The 19,881-nt window shown below is 37.9% G+C and overlaps 1 protein-coding gene across 1 annotated transcript in view; it reads left to right on the top strand.

Annotated features, from left to right (window-relative positions):
- Positions 1–3,095: 3,095 nt before the first annotated feature.
- The window catches only part of LOC150095898 (uncharacterized), a 308,002-nt gene continuing 291,216 nt past the window's right edge, over positions 3,096–19,881 (top strand). The window contains exons 1-2 of the mRNA XM_090409558.1: positions 3,096–3,113; positions 3,259–3,303. Coding sequence (XP_090265684.1) covers positions 3,096–3,113; positions 3,259–3,303 — 63 coding nt within the window. The remainder of the gene's footprint in view (positions 3,114–3,258; positions 3,304–19,881) is intronic.

The following is a 19,881-nucleotide window of genomic DNA, read 5'->3' as shown; positions in this document are numbered from 1 at the left end:
GACGGAGCGAAGTTAGCATCCAAAAAGTGCGTGATTGCATCAAAGAAAACCCGAAATCATCCATGAGATTGATTGAAGATGAATTGGGGATTCCAAAATCAACTGTGCACAACATGTTGACCGAGAGTTTGGGCCTTCGTAAATTGAATTCGTGATTTGTTCCCCACAAGTTGACCGACAACCAAAAAATGTATCGAATTGATCACTGCAAAGACCTCATTAAATCCGCTCGTAAGGATTGAATTTCGGATGCACCAGAAGAGGGGCATCCGAAAAAAAGTCGCTTGGAGAAGCCAAAAGTAAAGACAATGCTGATTTGTTTCAATGATTCCAAGGGCATTATCCACATAGAATTCGTTCTGCCTGGCCAAGCGGTCAATAGTGAGTTTTATCTTGAAGTTTTGAAGCGATTGATAGCGAGAATTCATCACGTACGGCATGAATATCGTGACGACCGACCGTTCGTCAAAACACAGTGTCACTCTTGGCACTGTAACTCGGCTTCTAATGAAACAAATGTCATGAACAGTTGACACAACCCTAATGAAGGTTGCCGCTTTCAACAACAAAAAGATACAACAGGTGGCGCCACTAGTTCTATTTTCAAAAAGTTTGGTTTCTTTTTGGACAGAGGGTGTATTGGATATAATATATATTGGAGTTTGAGTGGATAGGAAGTTGAAGTTAAAGGGCCATATTGCATAGATTGCAAATACAACTCAGATGATAATTGCAATGCTGAAACGAAGTTTGACATGTAAAGATAAGGATTCATTTTGCCTCTTTACAAAGTCTCGATAAGACCTCACTGTGTGCAAGTCTGGTCTCCTGGTTCTTTGGTGATTCTGATATAGTGATGAGAGAGAGATTGCAAAGGAGCATGTTAAAAATGATATCAGGATTGTGGAATACTGAAGACAGATTGAGAATTGGTAGACCTCAGACATTAGCAAACAGGAGAATGAGGGGTGATATGATTGAGGCTTACAAACTTCTAAAAGAGTCATACAGGATTTCATTTGATGGAGGGTGGCTTAGTGACTTGTGGGCAATTCTTGGAAGATGAGAATGAATGCCATGAAGAAGGACGTGAGATCTAGTCTTTCTCTCATAGAGTGGTGCATGATTGTAATGGATTGCCTTTGGATTTTGTGTGTGTGCAAGTAGTGTGAACAAATTTAAAAACAAGTACGACAGCTTTTGCATGTAGTATCTAGCCTCCCTCGATGAGGCTCTGACTCCCTGGAGGTCTCTCTCTCTCACTTAATAATAATAATAATAATAATAACAATAATAATAAAAATATCCTGTCTCATCTCATGGCTGTATTTATATTGAAATTCGGCAATATCCTGAGTACGTTCACAAAGTCATCAACTTCAGTTCTTGTTGCTACTGTCACAGTCATTTCTTTACTTAGATGATAGATCCTGGCTAAGTGGTCACTCAGTAACTCAACTATTTTGTCTGCTTTTGTCACTTCGCTATCATAAATATTCTTTAAGGCCATCCTTCTATAGTCATTCTTCCTTTTACTTGACACACTAAGAGAACTCTTTGGAATTTCCTTTCCTGTTCCACTAATTTCTTCTCATAATCTGATTTTACCTTCCTTACTATGCTAGTGTTAGTCACCTTTCTTATGTGAGCTTTGTCTGCTTGTAAGCTGCTGATAACCTTTCTACTTACACAGGTATATCTTCCACAATATTTTCTTCAGTTTGCAGCTCCTAGTTAATGATACTACTGATTCATTTAACTCCTAACCAATTTATCCTCCCTATTTTGGGCATACAATTTGATATTGCTTCCTTTAGATACCCCTTCACTTATGCATACCTAATATCCTTTATCATAAGGATATTAGGTGTGCATAAGAGAATGAGGAAACTTTAGAAAGGGGGTACAAAGTAGTCAATAAAAACGACATCAGGAATGTAGAACATTAGCTATGTTCTATGTAGAACATAGAACATAAGCTGCTGATAACCTTTCTACTTACACAGGTATATCTTCCACAATATTTTCTTCAGTTTGCAGCTCCTAGTTAATGATACTACTGATTCATTTAACTCCTAACCAATTTATCCTCCCTATTTTGGGCATACAATTTGATATTGCTTCCTTTAGATACCCCTTCACTTATGCACACCTAATATCCTTCTCTTACAAATTTTTATGTCATGTCACTTCAAGATGCCTTCTTAAGCTTATGATCATCACCTGTCCTGTAGTTCCACATATATCCCTTCTTAACTAAAATTCCACATTTGGTTACCTCCTTAGTTTTGGACTCAATGTGATTGTCTTGGTTATGGATGGATCATCTTTTCCTATGACTAGACCCAGCTCTCTCAAACCTTGATTCCCCTCTATCATATACTGTTTCAAGTAATTATCTCATGATATAGTATGTGAATGAATTCCATTTTTTACTGTCTATTTGATATTTCCTTCTTCCAGTGTATGCCCATAGTTAAACCCTTCCATGATAATCACTCAACCTGCACTCATTGTTCTAATTTTCTGATCCCTGTCTTTCACATCATTCTTTGCACCCTCGTCCTCCTACCCACCTTTTAGCAGATACTACATATATATTTTGTCCCATTGACCTCTTTCTCAAACTGGATTGCCTCAAAATGAACTACCATTTACATCCTTATCTGCTTGAGCTCATACTCCTTTTGGCTGCAGTTCATCTCCTGCCATCAGATCAAATTGTGTATGAGTGTGGTTAGCAAGGATGTGAGGACTAGATCATTTATGTGCAGAGCAGTTGTGTAAAATGGATTTTCAGAGGTGGCCATGAGGCTTTGTTACCAAATAATAAGTTTAAGAAAAGGTGTGACAGACACTTTTTGAATAATCATTCAAACAGTGTTCGATAAACATTCTGTGATGAGTCAGATTCCATTCTGATAATGATCACCATTATTATTATTAACATTAGACCTCCATCACAAGAGAGCCACACTTCATGTAAAATGATCACCAAACCATCATTATACCCATTCACAGTTTGAATAGATTTCCCTATTAAGATTACATAACACTATGATGATTGATCCCTCCCCCCCCCAATTGGAATCAGTATGACTCCCTTGATTGTGGCAGGTTGTGAACTTTGCAATTTAAGCAATTATAATTTAATGTATGATTAATAAAAATTTTCAAAATAGGACAATAAAGACAAAATTATGTTCTGATTTTTATTTTATTGCTAATTAAATACTTAATCAAAATTAAATCTTTTAGGGTCCTCTCGGTGATTCTGGTCCTCCAGGTGCACCTGGACCTGTGGTAAGTGTTACTCCATTTTTATTTTTTTAAACCACAAGTTCTTATATCTTTTGACTTTTATGGTAAGCTTTTTATTTGTCAATTGCAGTCACTTGAATATCATATAATTACTTCTGCATAAGAGGGTATCTGTCTCTTCCTATTTGGTGGTATTTCTTTCTTTGACTAATTTTTGTTTAGATCTGAAAATGTTATTTGATTTCTGAATTTATTGCTTTTAGATTATATTTCTGATTTTAAAAGGTGCAGTGCTGTTATATTTACTGGTAAGAGGATGAGTGCTTGTGTAATTTTACATTTCTTGAAAAAGTGAAACTTGCAGCAATAGAGTAAATAGTAAAAGTAAGTTCCTCTAAATAAATTTCATCTACTTCACAGATGAAATTGATTGGTCATGTTCATCTTTGAAGCAGATGAATGTGATCACTGTAGAGGTTGCTTATTATTATTATCAGACTTTTGTGGAGTCAAGTGACTCATTTTAGGAATTTTGCTTTTGACACTGCAAAATATATTGTACCACTCCTTAGCAGCATTCACACAGTCACTTTTGACAACTCTCAGAGAATACATTCATACAAAAATAACTTCCTTTCTTCCTACTTGTTTGTGCAACTTCCAGAGATGGATTATTGATCTTGTTCCTTCCTCTTGTTCTTCTCTTTCAGAAATATTTCCAGTGCTTATCAGGAAAATGCCTATGAACAGCTTATAATGACTTGATATCATCCTCCCTTTGTCTCCTATCTGTGAAACTCTGCAGATTACACGTTTCAATCCATCTTCATAGTTAATGTTCTACATTCCTGATGTCGTTTTTATTGCCTACTTTGTACCCCCTTTCTAAAGTTTCCTCATTCTCTTCCAAATGTGAACACAGTAGCAGTGGTATGATCTGATCATGGGGGGGATATATAGCATAACCATTATGCCCTTACCCTGCTTTGTCTTGATCATTCTTCATGTCTTGATTGTCTTGATCATCCTTTGTTTTATCATCCTTCATGGCTTCACATCATCCTCAAATAACTGAATATCACCATTCAGTCCAGTGATAATATTGTTAAAATTATTACTATTTTTATTTTATTAGCCTACTCCCTATATGGAAATAAAAGGCGTTAGCTGATTTCTTTTTTTTTTTTTTTTTATTATGGACTCCTTCAGGAAGCCTAAATCTTTTAAATGTGATCTCATAAACTTCAAATTTTTATTCATCATCATCACTCCATGCTCTCTCTCTATTTTACTCTTTCTCTTTCTTCCCCTTCCACTTCCTTTAGTATAGTTCTACCAGTAGAGTTTGCAGTCTCTCATCTATGGACAGTTCCAATTTTAAACTTGTAATATCCTTACCCTGTTGTTTCTTCATAATCTTTGAAATAAGCCTCCTTAGCTCATTTGGCATAGACAAAGCCATCTCCAGTTGGAAAGACCTGGGTTCGATTTCTATCCATGAGGAACCTTTTCTGGTCTCTTTTGACTAAAGGTGAGATAGCCGGTCTCATATGGAGGTAGAGGGTTCTTTCACCAGGAAATTTGGGTTTTTCATCCCTCAGAACAGTCAAACTGGCCCATGGATCTAGTCATAAAATACATGCTTACCCTCATAATCCCTCATTAGGAGGGCTCAACCAGGATCTCAGGCATGGCAGAATGGGGGGGGGGGAATCCCATACAAATAAATAAATAAATCATCTTCGAAATGTGATCTCATAAACTACAAATTTCTATTCATCAGCACTCCAAGCTCTCTCTATCTCTCTTTCTCCTCCTTCCATCTCCTTTGATATAGTTCCTATATGTTTGCAGTCTCTCATCTACAGACAGTTCCAATTTTACACTTGACTACATTACAATGGCCAGTTCCCCACTTATATGCCAACCTTTTTAGCTTACTCAAATTCTCTTGAAGTGCAACAGAGCAGCCACACTTACTTATCATCCTTCATGGCTTCACATCATCCTCAAATAACTGAATATCGCCATTCAATCCAGTGATAATATTGTTAAAATTATTACTATTCATTGGCTACTCCCTATATGGGAATAAAAGGCGTTAGCTGATTTTTTTATTATTTTTTTTTTAATTTTAATTTTTTTTTTTTTATGTGGACTCCTTGGAGCTGGAAGGAAATGTCATCAAGAAGGTGAGGGACTTTAGATATTTTAGGTTCAACAGTGAAAGAAGATGGAGGAGCTGAGAAGGAAGTGGAATGCAGGATACAAGCGGGTTGGAGGAACTGGAGGGAGATGGCTGGAGTGTTATGCGATAAGAGGGTGCCGATCAATCTGAAAGGCAAAATCTATAGGACAGTAGTGAGATCAGCTATGATGTATGCTATATAAACTGTGGCCCTGAGGAAACATAACATCAGCAGGATGGAAGTAGAAGAGATGAGAATGCTTAGGTGGATGTGCGGTGTGACCAGAAAGGATCGTCTGAGAAATGACTATGTAAGGAGAACAGTGAAAGTTATGAGCTTAGGAGTGAAGATACAGGAGGCAATGTTGAGATGGTTTGGTCATGTGATGAGGAGGGAGGATGAATATGTGGGAAGAAGGGTCATGCAGATGGATTTTTGCAAGGAAGGAGGAACCAGCTCCCTCCATCTCTTCTTTGGGCGGCCAAAGAAGAGATGGAGGGAGCTGGTAGAAGAGGACTTGAGGATGAAGAACTTGGATGTGGTGACAGCCCAAGACAGGAGGATATGGAGGAGACTCATCATCAACAGTGACCCCACTTAAGTGGGAGCTGCAGAAGAAGAAGAAGATTATGTGGACTCCTTCAGGAAGCCTAAAGACTCATTCTCTCCTGGAACACATTAACTGAAGATCACCCACAGCATCTTGTGGCACCTCATTCCACACACTCTCTACACGCTATGAGAACTTGAACCATATATGCATCCTAACAACAACTGCACCTAGCTTCCAGGGATGGTCATGAGTTTTCCCTTCAGCCTCTACGTGCAAAATCTTCTTAGCACCTATGCTGTAAAATTACCCTTACCACATTGTACGTTTCTATTAGATCTGCTCTCATCCATATATTTCTCTAACTCCGAAGACCATATTTCGTCGATGTTAGAACAGTCTGAGCATTCAAGTACAGATTGTGCATATCAGAAACAATCTGTTCTCAAATGCACAGTTCCATAGGCCAAATATCATCTGGATGTTAATAAGTTCTCTATATCCACAGAGTCCCCTATATCCACAGAGTGACCAAATCTGGGCACAGTAATCCAGATGTGGGCTGCCTTATGAAAATTCTATAAATTGAAACTGTCAACTCTCCATCCATTATCACCTAGGTCTCTGGTTTCATAGTTTCCAACAGATTCTCATAAATATAACATTCTGCCTGTATTCTCTGTACAAAATGCATAACTTGACACTTGGTAACATTGCATCGACATTCATTTGCTTGTAGCAGCAACTAAATCAGTATTACCCTCTAAACCAACCCCAATATTATTAATATATTATATCATGGAATAATGCATAGCTACTGTAATTTTTACACACTTCTCATTCAAAGTCTTTATGTCAAAGCAAATGAACCTGCTGTCATTTCGCTGGAAATAGTTGACTCTTAACTATGCCATAAAAATAAACATGCTTCCTAAACATCTTATGTGCATTAGGATTTTCCCCTACATTTGGGAAACTCAATATTACACACATCAGACTGCCATTCACCTGTATGGTATGCATGTGAAAGAAATTATGCCAAGCATTGGACTGAATGTTAACATTACCTGCACTGAAATTAACAATAGTCCTCAATGAAAGGTTTGCACTCCATCATGCTGCCTCACACTGTGGCAACTGAGAAAGTCAAATCAATCAGCAGCTCATTCACAATCACTCCAATTTCTTACCGCTATTGTATTCACTTAAATCAAATAATTAGATTCCACTTGAATTCAATAATTATACTGCTGAGCCACATGCCATTCAGCACACTTCGATACCCAACAAAGAAAGCAACTACCAAAAATGTAGGATTTATGCAGATTCATTGATTTCGATACAAGCCATATGCTATGATGTGAAGATGTGGCCTACATCTTTACTAAATGTATACACATCTAGTGAAGATGTAGTGGCCTTACAAGAAGACTTGAATAAATTGAGTGATTGGGTAAGGAAATGGGAATGTGAGTTCAATGTTGCAAAATGTAAGGTTTTAAAATTTGGAAAACAAAATGGGATGCAGAATTTATGCTTGGTGAGGATATATTGTTGGAGGTAGAGGAAATAAGAGACCTGGGAGTGATGGTGGATAAGGATCTAAAATTTAGGGACACATAGCCAGAATTGTGAAGACAACACAAAGGCTTGATGATGCAGGGGACACTGACATGTAGAAGTAGGGAGATTCTTGTTCTGTTGTATTAGACCACACATGGACTGTTGTGCCCAGATTTGGTCACCTGGTTTTTAGAAGGATGAAGAGATGTTGGAGAGAGTCCAAAGGCGACTGACTAAGGTAGTTTCTGACCTCTGGAATGTTGAGTATGAGGAAAGATTGAGAAGATGTAATTTGCAGAGTCTGGTGGACAGGAGGAAGTGGGGAGATATGATAGAGACCTACAAGTTGATAAGGGGTTGTTATAGGATCAATGTTGGAGTAGTTCTACAGAAAATAGTGGGAGATCAGGGGAGAACCAGAGGTCATCCCTGGAAACTGTATAAAGCAGGTGTGAGTAGGGGAGTGAGAGGCAGGTTTTTTTCGTGCAGAGTTGTAAATGATTGGAATGCCTTGCCTGAGAGTGTGGTGTCTGCAATGAGTTTGAGTGTGTTTAAGACACAGTATGATGAGCTGTGGGTGTGATAAAGGGACCTCCCAGATGAGTCTTTGACTCCATGAGATCTTGGGGGTAATAATAATAATAACAATAATATTCCTCACATTTTGTTTTGCATTTTGAACAACTCTTTCTGAAATCTTGCATTCCAGCAATTTCATTCTTTGTGGCTCTTATAATCTCACTGTCTCTCTTTCTGCTGCACCTCTCTTCTGTTTCCTTAATCCTACTTCTATTTGCTTCCTTTCATACTCTCTCTTACTCTTATTTCTTCATTCTTGCATTCTTATACTCCCTCAGTCCCACTAGTTTTTGTTCCATTTACATTTCTTTCATTTAGGCTAACCTTCTTTTCTTCAGTCTGTTTTAAATTGGTTGATAATTTGTAGTCTAACACACTTTCTACAACTCAGTACCTTCTTTCATCTCCTGTACAGTCTCCCCACAAAGACGTCTTTCATATTTTGCCATGCCTACATTTTGCACTTACAACATTGAACGATTTTTGAAAAGTGTGCATCATTTACAGCATTTGATCTGTGTGACACATGATATGTATACTCTTTTTGTTCCACTATTGTGTTCTGTTTCAGGCAAGATTTAAGAATCCAATAAAAAATGTCATTAGCTTATCCACAAAGCCAACAGTAAACAGATGCACTAGTCTATCAAAAATAAACAGTACTATATTAAATGCAAGCAGTATCACAGTTATTACACAAAACCACACTTGTCTTTTCCAGAGTTCTTTACCAAGAACAACTAAGTAGCAGCCTGCTCTGAGGCAACTTGGAGCTATGGTGTGGAAAGAGTTGACTGAAAAGGAGACAAATAATGCTTGGGATCAAGAGCTATTTAATAGCAGCAATGTCTGGGTGTATTCCAAAGGTGAAAAGGCTAACTAAGGTAGGGGAAACATGTTTGCAAGGAGAGATTAAGTAGGCAATCTGGAAGAAGAAAAAGAAGATAATGAAGGCACTATTGTGGCAACACAAGATGAATATTGGTAATAAACTTTTTCATGAAGAGTACAAAGAGTAAACTAGAAGGTGACTTGGTTGGTAAAGTGCAGTATGAGAAAAATTTAGCCAATCAAGCTAAGAAAAGTTGTTGAGTGTTTTTGTTAGTGACATGTAGACGATGAAGAATGATGCTAGTTGATGTATACTGACAGATTTGTAATCAATGCATAGGTTATAGTTGATGTATTCAATGAGCAGTTTATCAGTATATTTCATCATTCCAAAGGTGACATATTGACAATCTTCAGTGTAGATGGTATGGCAGAGGATGGACTGATGGTGAATAAACAGGAGATATATGTGAAATTAAGTTAGCTTGATATTAATAAGGCAGTAGGACTTGACAGTATATCACCATGTGTATTGAAAGAATGTTCTAGGGAATTAACAGCATTTTTGATGCATATGTTTAACATTAGTCTTGCAATAGGGAAAGTCCCATAGGAATGGAATGTGGGAAAAATAAGTCCACTTCACAAGTTGAGGGGTGGGGGGAGACTGGGGCTACAAATTATAGCCAATCTATGTATCTGGAATTGTTGTTAAGGTGTTGGAGAAGTGTATGGAGCTATCAGTTTATTGTTGTGAAGGCCAAGTTCCTGAAATTTTGGTAGGCAAGGTTGGGATACAGAGTATATAATTAATGGAGAAATTTTGAAGGGGGTGGAAGAGATGAGAGACCTGGTAGTAAGGGTGGACAGCACGTGAGGTTTAGGGGGTCACATTTCAATAATTGTAAGATCATCCTAATGGATTGTGATAATAATAAGGTGGACATTGACATGCAAAAGCAAAGAGACATGGTTATCTAGTTTTCAAGGGGATGAGAATGTATTGAAGAGGGTCCAAAGAAGGTTTATTAAGTCAGTGTCAGGTCTGTGGAATGTTAGATATGAGGAGAGATTGAGAGAATATAAGTTGCACGGTCTTGTGAATAGAAGATATATGATTGAGACATATAATTTGGTGAAGGATTGCTACTAGATTAATGTGGAGGAGTTTTTTTCATAGAATAGAGAGAACAAGGATAGAACAACATGCCAAATCCCTGAAAGCTGAAAAGGGGTGTGAGCAGTGGATTGAGAAGCAGGTTCTTTGCACGGAGAGTGATTGGTGATTGTGGAAACCGTGAATGTCTTTAAGGCACAGTTTGATGATCTTTTTGCATGAGGGAGAGGATATTGATCTCCTGCGATGAGTCCTTTGACTCCCTGGAGGTCAGATGTTAATAATCATAACAACAATAACCTCTTGGAAGTTTTTTTTCACTTTGTTAGACTATAATAAATTTAGTTTAATCCTTTATCCAACTGTAAGCAAACAAAGTTTGCACCTGAAGTATCTTCAGGACTGAGGCAACTCATGGTAAATGTGGACTAAGCTCTCATCACTTGTCTTAGTATCTTCTATAATGCAAAGCACATCTTCTTGCAGAAATGTATAATGCTATACATTAAGGGAAGGGCCACTACCCAGACCGGTTTCAACCTTTATTGAGGTCTCATCAGTGGGAGCCAGACCCAGTCCTGAAGATACTTCAGGTGCAAACTTTGTTTGCTTACACTTGGATAAAGGATTAAACTAAATTTATTATAGTCTAACCAAGTGAAAAAAAAACTTCCAACATCTTTCTCTAATCCAGAGTAATTTAATAATAAGGTGAGACACCTTTTGGCAACTTGTATCGGTAAATATGACTTCTCTATTGCTTCCACCTGGGTCTGGCGCCCACTGACAAGACCCCAATAAAGGTCGAAACCAGTCTGGGTAGTGGCCCTTCCCTTAATTCATAGCATTATACATGTCTGCAAGGAGATGTGCTTTGCATTATGGGAGAAATCAAGTGATGAGAGCTTAGTCCACGTTTACCACAAGTTGTCTCAGTCCTGAAGATACTTCAGGCGCAAACTTTGTTTGCTTACACTTGGATAAAGGATTAAACTAAATTTATTATAGTCTAACCAAGTGAAAAAAAAACTTCCAACATCTTTCTCTAATCCAGAGTAATTTAATAATAAGGTGAGACACCTTTTGGCAACTTGTATCGGTAAATATGACTTCTCTATTGCTTCCACCTGGGTCTGGCGCCCACTGACAAGACCCCAATAAAGGTCGAAACCAGTCTGGGTAGTGGCCCTTCCCTTAATTCATAGCATTATACATGTCTGCAAGGAGATGTGCTTTGCATTATGGGAGAAATCAAGTGATGAGAGCTTAGTCCACGTTTACCACAAGTTGTCTCAGTCCTGAAGATACTTCAGGCGCAAACTTTGTTTGCTTACACTTGGATAAAGGATTAAACTAAATTTATTATAACAATAACTTCTTGTCAGGTCCTTCCCAATATCATTAATGTATCGACTGAACGAAAATGGTCCAATGACTGATCCCTTTTGACACCACTACTGGTTACCTTAAATCTGGCTGATTCACAACCCCATATAATCATGTCTGATATCTGTCTATCAGCAGTTTATCCAGGTTAGTAGTTTCTATTCCAATCCCATATTCTCTGGTTTATACAACAGTCTTTCATGTGATATCCTATCAAATATCTTAGCAAACTTACAGTATCATAATGTATTCATTCCCTTTATTCAACTCAGACATAACATTTTTATAAAATATGAGCAAATTGCTCAAAAATGACCTCCCTTTAGTGTTAACCCTTGCTTTCAAAATGTAGCTTGTTTATCCATTCATTTCTTTATTCGAGTTCTTATCAAATTTTCTAATATCTTCGCCACCACTCCAGAGATAGTTCAATAATTTGACACATCAGTTTTTGCACCACCTTGGTACAGTAGAAATATATATTCTTTCCATTTCTGTGGGATCTTTCCTAAGCTAAGATTTATATTATAAACATGAAAAGGCTAATCCAGTTCAGCTAAACATTCCTTTAACATACATCAGTGGTTCTCAAACTTTTTGCCTCTGAGCCCCACCTGACAAGAGAAAACACTGTCATCCCCCCCCCCCCCCACACACACACTGCTTTTAGTTATTGAAATAGAAATCATACTGTTTGACGTTTTATTCATTTATTTTGCGTTTTCTACATACCATTTAACAGTTTTTGACACAAAATAATTAAAGTATCACAATATTAGGCCTACAATAAAAATTAGTTTTACACTTGCAATTAACCAAAATATGTATTGAAATGAAACAATATTTAACTAACAAGTATTGAAATGAAACAATATTTAACTAACAAGTATTGAAATGAAACAATATTTAACTAACAAGTTGAAAGCAACTCCTATAGGTTGAGATGACCTGCTAATGCTTCTGCCTGGTAGCTCCACTTGGGCCTGGCTCCCACTGAAGAGACTCAATAAAGGTCGAAACTAGTCTGGGTAGTGGCCCTTCCCTTAATGCATAACATTAGACATATCCGCAAGGAGATGTATTTTGCATTATAGGAGATACTGAGATAGGAGTGTTGGTAGCTTGCTCCACCTTTGCAATGAGTTGGCTTGGTGTTGTACCACCTTACCCCAGTCCTGAAGATACTTTCAGGCGCAAACTTTGTTTGCTCACACTTGGATAAAGGATTAAACTAATTTTATTATATTTAACTAACAAGTATTGAAATGAAACAATAAGTAACAAGTATTTAATTTTTCTATGTAAAAATAATCAAACATTTAAATGTCAAAGTCTAATGTGATGGATGGGCCTGCTTTTGATGACAAAGTTTATCAAAACATACTGTAATATTAGAAATGCCCACTCTAAGTTCTTTAGCAATATTTAGTCTTGAACGATACTTTGACTTCATAGCTGCCAAAGCAGAAAAGCCTTTCTCGCATAAATAAGTTGTTGCGAAAGGAATAAGGATCTTCAATGCTTTTTGGCTCAAAGTTGGGAATTCCTTGCAATATGTATCCATAACTCTGACAAAGACAATTCCTTAAATTTACTTTTCACTAGTGAGATCGATGAGTTGTTCTTTTCTCATTTACGTTCAGAGATGATGGCCCAGGTGCATTTTCGAATGGGTTTTTAATCAAATAAAATTCATCAAAATCATCACAAAAGTATTTTTCTAAATGAACTTTCAACATTATGAGGTGATCAAGTAGGCAGCTTTTTATCTCCATTGGAAGCATTGGATTATCAGTGTCTTACCATTGACACTAGAGTAGGGAACATGTCTGCCATGTCGCTTTCCATACTATGTCTCTAGAGCTCTAATTTTCTCAGAAATGCCTTAACTTTGTATTCCAAGAATGTACAGTTGCCTCATTTCCTTGAAGTGTTGAGAATATTCAGTTTCTCAAATATATCTGTGAGGTAAACTATTTTCAATAAAAAATCCTTATTGCTGAAACTGTCTCCCAGTGAGTGATTTTCCCCATTTAAAAAACAAAGCACTTCATGTCTCAACTCAGACATTATTTTTAAAGCCTCTTGAAAGCCATCGAGCATCACTAGAAAACAATAAAGCAGTGTGTTCGGTACCCATTTCCTCACACAGCATTTTAAAAAGTTTAGACTTCAGAGGATTTGTCTTGATAACATTGATGGCTTTTACTATCATCTGCAGCACTTCATGAAGAGGTGGGCTGAGTTCTTTAGCTGCCGGAGCCTCTCAATGTATCATGCAGTGAGTCCATACTGCTTCGGGAGCAAGAGCTTTAATTTTTGCATGTAATCCAGCATGGACTCCAGACATTGAACGAGTTCCATCTGTACATATGCCAGTGCACTTATCCCATGATATATCATTTATATTAAAAAAAGCATTAATCATGTCAAAAAGACTTTGAGCTGTTGTTGTTTTCAAGATAGGCTCACAGAAAAGCAATTCCTCTTGCATATTACACTTATCAACAAAACGAATGTATGCAATCAAACGAGCATTTTGATGAATATCAGTCGCTTCGTCCACTTGAAGTACAAAGCAGTTGTTACGCAACTCCTCAATTAACTGCTGATGTAAATCGTCAGAAAAATACTGAAATTCTTCCACAAACTGTGTCATTAGAGATGGGGATATTTTTCAATTGTTGAGCAGAAGAGTCACCCAACATTGTTGATGCCATGTCAGTCGCTGCTGGTAAAATCACTGTTTCTGCAATTCTGTGTGGTTTCTTACATTTAGCAATTCTATGAGAAACCTGATAAGAGGTTAAAAGGGCCTTGGAAGTCACATTTGTAGTTTTAGCAAAGTTCTGTTGGGTGGACTTCAAGCCACTAAGCTTTCTAACAAAAAAATCTTTTGGTTTATTTGTAAACTCAGGATGTTTGGTTTTAAAATCTCTCTTTAATTTGTTATCTGCAGCTAAAATACTTAAACAGATTACACATTGCAGACTTTCTTCATTATTGATTACAGTTTTCGTAAAGCCTAGTGATAAATAGTTCTCATCATATCTTCTTGTTTTCACACTCCAGAGGTCATGCCCCACAGTTTGAGAACCACTGACATACATGATATCTCATCTGACCCTATTTTACTGAATCCAGGTTATGAAACAGCTCTTGAATCTCTCATTCTCAATTCTCATGCACCTCTATCTCTTTATCTTTATCAATTTTGTGGTGGCACTGTGCACCTTGTTATATACACCTGGTCACAGATCTTGCAAAGTGCATACTCATTATTTGAACAATCTCATTCAGAACATTCATTAAAGTTGTTCTTCCACATCCATTTTTCCTTCAACTTGCGGTATATTATTTGATAATATTCTTTTGGGTTGCTTTTAGGTTGCACAGCCAATTCCTTTCTATACACTGATTTAGCTTAGTACAATACTCGTAAGTTTTCTGGCCTGCAATTGATATATTTCATACCGATTCGTACTTTTATTCTTATGATACTCCTTCTACATCATCATCTTCTTATGGATCTCTTGCTTAACAAGATTGCACATACATACATTTCATACCCACTCTGTTCGTTCTTTGAACTCTAGGGACACATTCAGATGTTACCTCTTTTAAGCAACTGCTTAAATCTTCCCATGCATTGTGATATCCTTCCTATTTAATAACAGATACCATTGGATCATTGAGAGCATTCTACTGATTTTGTGATGATTTCCAGCTCTGTAGTTAACTGTCCTAATTGCAACATCCATATAGTTATCAACTTTTCAGTTCAATATGGCATGATGACTGTCACAAGTTGGTGCAACACAGTCATATTCTTAACTAAGACCCCATCAGGCACTATGATCAGATCACATCTATTTATATTTACTGTATTTGCCAGCATATAAGACGCACTTTTTTTCTTTGAAAATAGGTCTGAAAAACAGGATGCGTCTTACACACTGATACTCAGTTTTTTATTACTTTCATTTCTGGAAATTTTCTCTGTTCCAAGTTACGCGATTTCTTTCTTGCTTCCTTGCAGTGTGTGAGAGCATTCCAGTTATGGATAGATAAAATTTGGTCTAGGCGCCCTGGCGGACTGTTGAAGAAGAATGCCTTGCTAGTATGGGATCAGTTTCGTTCTCACAGAACAGAAGATGTTAAAAATCAATTCAAGGAATTGAAAAGTCAGTTAGCTGTAATTCCAGGAGGTCTAACTAGTCAGCTTCAATCTTTAGATGTCTGTATTAATAAACCATTTAAGGGATTTATGAAGGATTAGCGGAACAGCTGGATGCAGTCTTAAGATTTTGAGGTTACGCCATCAGGAAGAAGGAAGAGACCTAGCATTTCGCAAGTTTGTGAGTATGTCAAAGCTTCATGGGATGTTGTGAAAACTGAGACAGTAGTTAAGTCATTTAAGAAGTGTGGCATTAGTAATGCACTGGATGGTAAGGACAATTTGTTGTATGAGGAGGACTCAGATTCCAATTTAGAAGAGGTTTCAAGTGTCTCTTCATTTAGCTCTGGAGATGAATTTCTGGGTTTTGACGAAGAAGATTAAAAGGTGGGTACTGTTTCCTAGTTATATTAGGTATTTGTTGAAAGTAGACCTACTTTTTACTTTATATTTGAAATACTGTAAATTCATTATAATATTCAGTGATAAAGTTTTTTTTCCTAAAAAATGTGTACAAACAAAAAGGGGGGTGCATCTTATATGCTGGCAAATATGATAATTCAGATTTCTTCTTTAACTTTAAATTTCTAAGGTAAGACAGTGCCACTGCATAATGGCAGTTGCAGACTGGAAATGTCAAATTATAAACCAGTTTTTCATCAGTAGTTGTTAAGATCTTGGAGAAATTAGTGAGGGACCAAATACAGCATTCGGCAGATGAAGGTAATGTTATCTGTGAGAGTCAACATAGATTTGTTAAAGGGTGCTCTTGCTTTAGTGACATGATTGCCTTTTATAATAATGTGACAACAGTGGTTGATGAGGGAAAGGCATATTCTGCTATTTTTTTGGATTTTGCAAGGTGTTTTTTCTGCTATTTTTGACAGGGTGCCACACAATAAGCTGATATTTAAGTTACAGTACATGGGTTTATCTGTCAGGTTAGTCAACTGGTTTCAGGATTGGTTGTCTGATAGGTATCAGAGAGTTGTGTATGGTGTGGCAGTATCAAGGAGGCAGAAGGTTACAAGTGGGATCCCCACAGGGCTCAGTACTGGGACCTGTATTGTTTAACCTTTATATCAATGATATGGTTAGTGGATTGCAGGGGGATATTTAGTTGTTTGCAGATGATGTGAAGCTAGGAAGGGTTATTAGTGATAGTGCAGATGTAGCAGCCATGCAAGTGGATTTGAATAAATTGGACAGATGGGCAAATGAATGGGGTAAAGGTTTAATGCAGCAGAATGTAAAGTATTCAAGTTTGGGATACATTGATGGGAGGCAGCATACTCTGTTGGAGGAACTGTACTTGAGGAAGTAGAGGAGACAAAAGAGATCTGGGGGTGATGATTAATAGAAACCTGAAATTCAGGGAACATATTGCAAAGGTGGTGAAGGTAACCCATAGGATTGTTGCAATAGTGAGTAGGATGCTGACTTGCCGATATAAAAGAGTTGTCATTCCATTATATTGGGTTGTTGCAAATGAAATGGCCGTTGAATGACTGTCAGGTTTCTACTGGTTGCTGAAGAAAGTGAGCACAGAGGTATATGCAAATTTTTTGTCATGTGACAGCGTCACACGTGGGTGATGCAATTGTAGTATTTGTTTCGTTCAACAAGCATTAAACATTGAACACTACCGACATCAAGTCAATCATGCAACCCAGTCAATTAAGGTTGTTATACTTTTATGAGTTCAAATTGGGAAATTCTGCAGTGGCTGCAGTAAAAAACATCAATAAAGCATTTGATGGAGGAACAACTAATGAGAGATCCCCTCGCCGTTGATTTGCAAAATTTCGCTCAGGAGATTTGAGGCTACAAAACGAACCCTGTGGCCATTGTCCTTCCTCCATTGATTTGAATGAATTAAAGGATTTAATCGAATCAGATCCACAACAAACTGTACGAGAGATTGCCCAGACACTAAATGTACACTTCTCAACTGTTTCATGGCACTTGGCAATAATAGGAAAAGTAAGGAAGCTCGACAAGTGGGTGCCTCACGAACTCACTGATGAAAACAAAGCACAGCGTTTGGAAGTGTGCTCTTCTTTCTTAAGAAGTAAAGAAGAAAGGTTCCTGCAACGAATTGTGACTATGGATGAGAAGTGCATATATTCTATGACAATCGTACACGTCCGTCGCAGTGGTTAGGAGTGAAAGATTCTCCAGGAAGGACTCCAAAGGCACCTCTGCATCCAATGAAGATGTTGTTTACTGTATGGTGGTCTTCTGCTGGTGTTATTCATACTCATTCCTTCCATGAGGTGAAATGATAAATGCAGCTCGATAATTACTATTATTACTATTACAATTATTATGGGCAACTCCAGGGAGTCATTAGACTCATCGAGGGAGGCCCCAAATCATATTCATCACAACTCTTTGACATTCATACAGTATCTATCATACCTCGCCTTAAACTCATTCACTGTCACAGCATCCACCACAGACTCAGGGAGCGCATTCCACTCATTCACTACTCTAAAAGTAAAGAACCCAGCTCTAACACCTTTACTAACCACACTTTTGCCCAGTTTCCATGGATGTCCCCTAGTCCTCCCACAACCAGCCCTGTTCTCAAAAATATCTTCTGAATTAATTTTATAGAAACCCTTCAGTAATTTGAATGTCTCAATCATATCTCCCCTCCTCCGCCTATCAACCAATTTTTGCAACCCACAAATCCTCAACCTGTTCTCATACGGTTCATTCCACAGACCTGCTATCATCTTGGTCACTCGCCTCTGGATCCTCTCCACCTCCTCCCCATCAAGAAGAAACCTAGGTGACCAAATCTGAGCACAGTAGTCTTGATGGGGTCTTATCAAGGCTCGATACAGAGGAACAGTAACCTGCTTGTCAACATATTCTTCAGCAACCAAGTGATTTGATGAGCTGATTTGGCCACTTTTGCAATGTGTCCCCTAAATTTCAATTCCTTATCCACCAACACTCCTAAATCTCGTGCCTCATCAATTTCCTGGAGCACAGTGCCACCAATGCAGTAAACTGCCGCCAATCTTTTCACCCCAAAATGCATAACCTTACATTTTGCCACATTAAATTGACATCCATTCTCCTTAGCCCAGACCTCCAATCTATCCAAATCATCCTGCAAAATTTTGACGTCATCTGCATTCACTATGCAGATGACGTCAAAATTTTGCAGGATGATTTCAGATCCTTTCCTATATCATTTATGAACAAATTAAACAGCAGTGGTCCAAGAACAGATCCTTGTGGCACACCACTAGTCACAGGCCGTCTTGTGGACTCTACTCCTGAGTAAACCACTCTCTGATATCTCTCCGTCAACCACCCTCCTATCCATATCACCAACCCTATGTCCATTCCCATATGCTGCAATTTACTGATTAGAATTCCATATGGTATCCTGTCAAAGGCCTTAGCAAGGTCCAGTAGAATCACTGTAAACCCATTACCCTTATCCAGTTCAGCCGTCACTGTGTTATAATACGTGAGCAAGTTACTGAGGCATGACCTACCCTTCACAAAACCATGCTGTCCCCGATACAGTATGCCATTTTCTTCTATCCAATCTTGTATTTTCCTCTTGACTATTTTCTCTAAGACCTTGATAATGATTCCTGTTATGCTGATTGGCCGGTAATTTTCAACAGCAGCATTGGAACCACCTTTGTGCAGTGGAACTATTTTCCCCTCTTTCCACCCCCTTGGGACTGACCCAGTCCTGAGGCTCAAATTAAACAAAATGGTCAAGGGCACTGACAATTCTTTGGCCGCTTCACTTACGACACGAGCTGGTATACCATCCAATCCCACAGATGTATTGACATTGAGGTTCTGTAATAGACTAGTTACCTCTACTTCATTCATCACAATTCCAGTATAAGCTGTTGGTTCTTCCATTCCTGCAAAGTCACCACCTGGATGATATACTCTTGCAAAGTGCTCGCTCAGTAATTCCACAATATCGACTGATTCGGTTACCTCCCTACCCTCAGCATTTTTTAAGATCATTCTACCATGAGCATTTTTCCTTTTACTTGCAATATATTGAAAAAACTGTTTGGGATTCTCTTTAGCCTGCGTGGCCAATTTCCTTTCGTAATCTGCTTTTGCTTTTCTTACCACCCTTGTTACCATCCTGGCCTGAGCTTTATACTGTTCCTGCGCCTGATGGTCACCCTTCTCCTTAAATTCCCTCCACAGTTGTTTCTTTTTTTGCAGCTCA

This window comes from Typopeltis vanoorti, chromosome 19 (genome assembly GCF_054136105.1).
Source record: "Typopeltis vanoorti isolate ZY-2024b chromosome 19, IOZ_Tvanoo_1.0, whole genome shotgun sequence".
In the NCBI taxonomy this organism is placed as follows: Eukaryota; Metazoa; Arthropoda; class Arachnida; order Uropygi; family Thelyphonidae; genus Typopeltis; species Typopeltis vanoorti.
The sequence above is the reverse complement of the archived record's forward strand: the minus strand, read 5'-3'. Positions and strand labels throughout refer to the sequence as shown.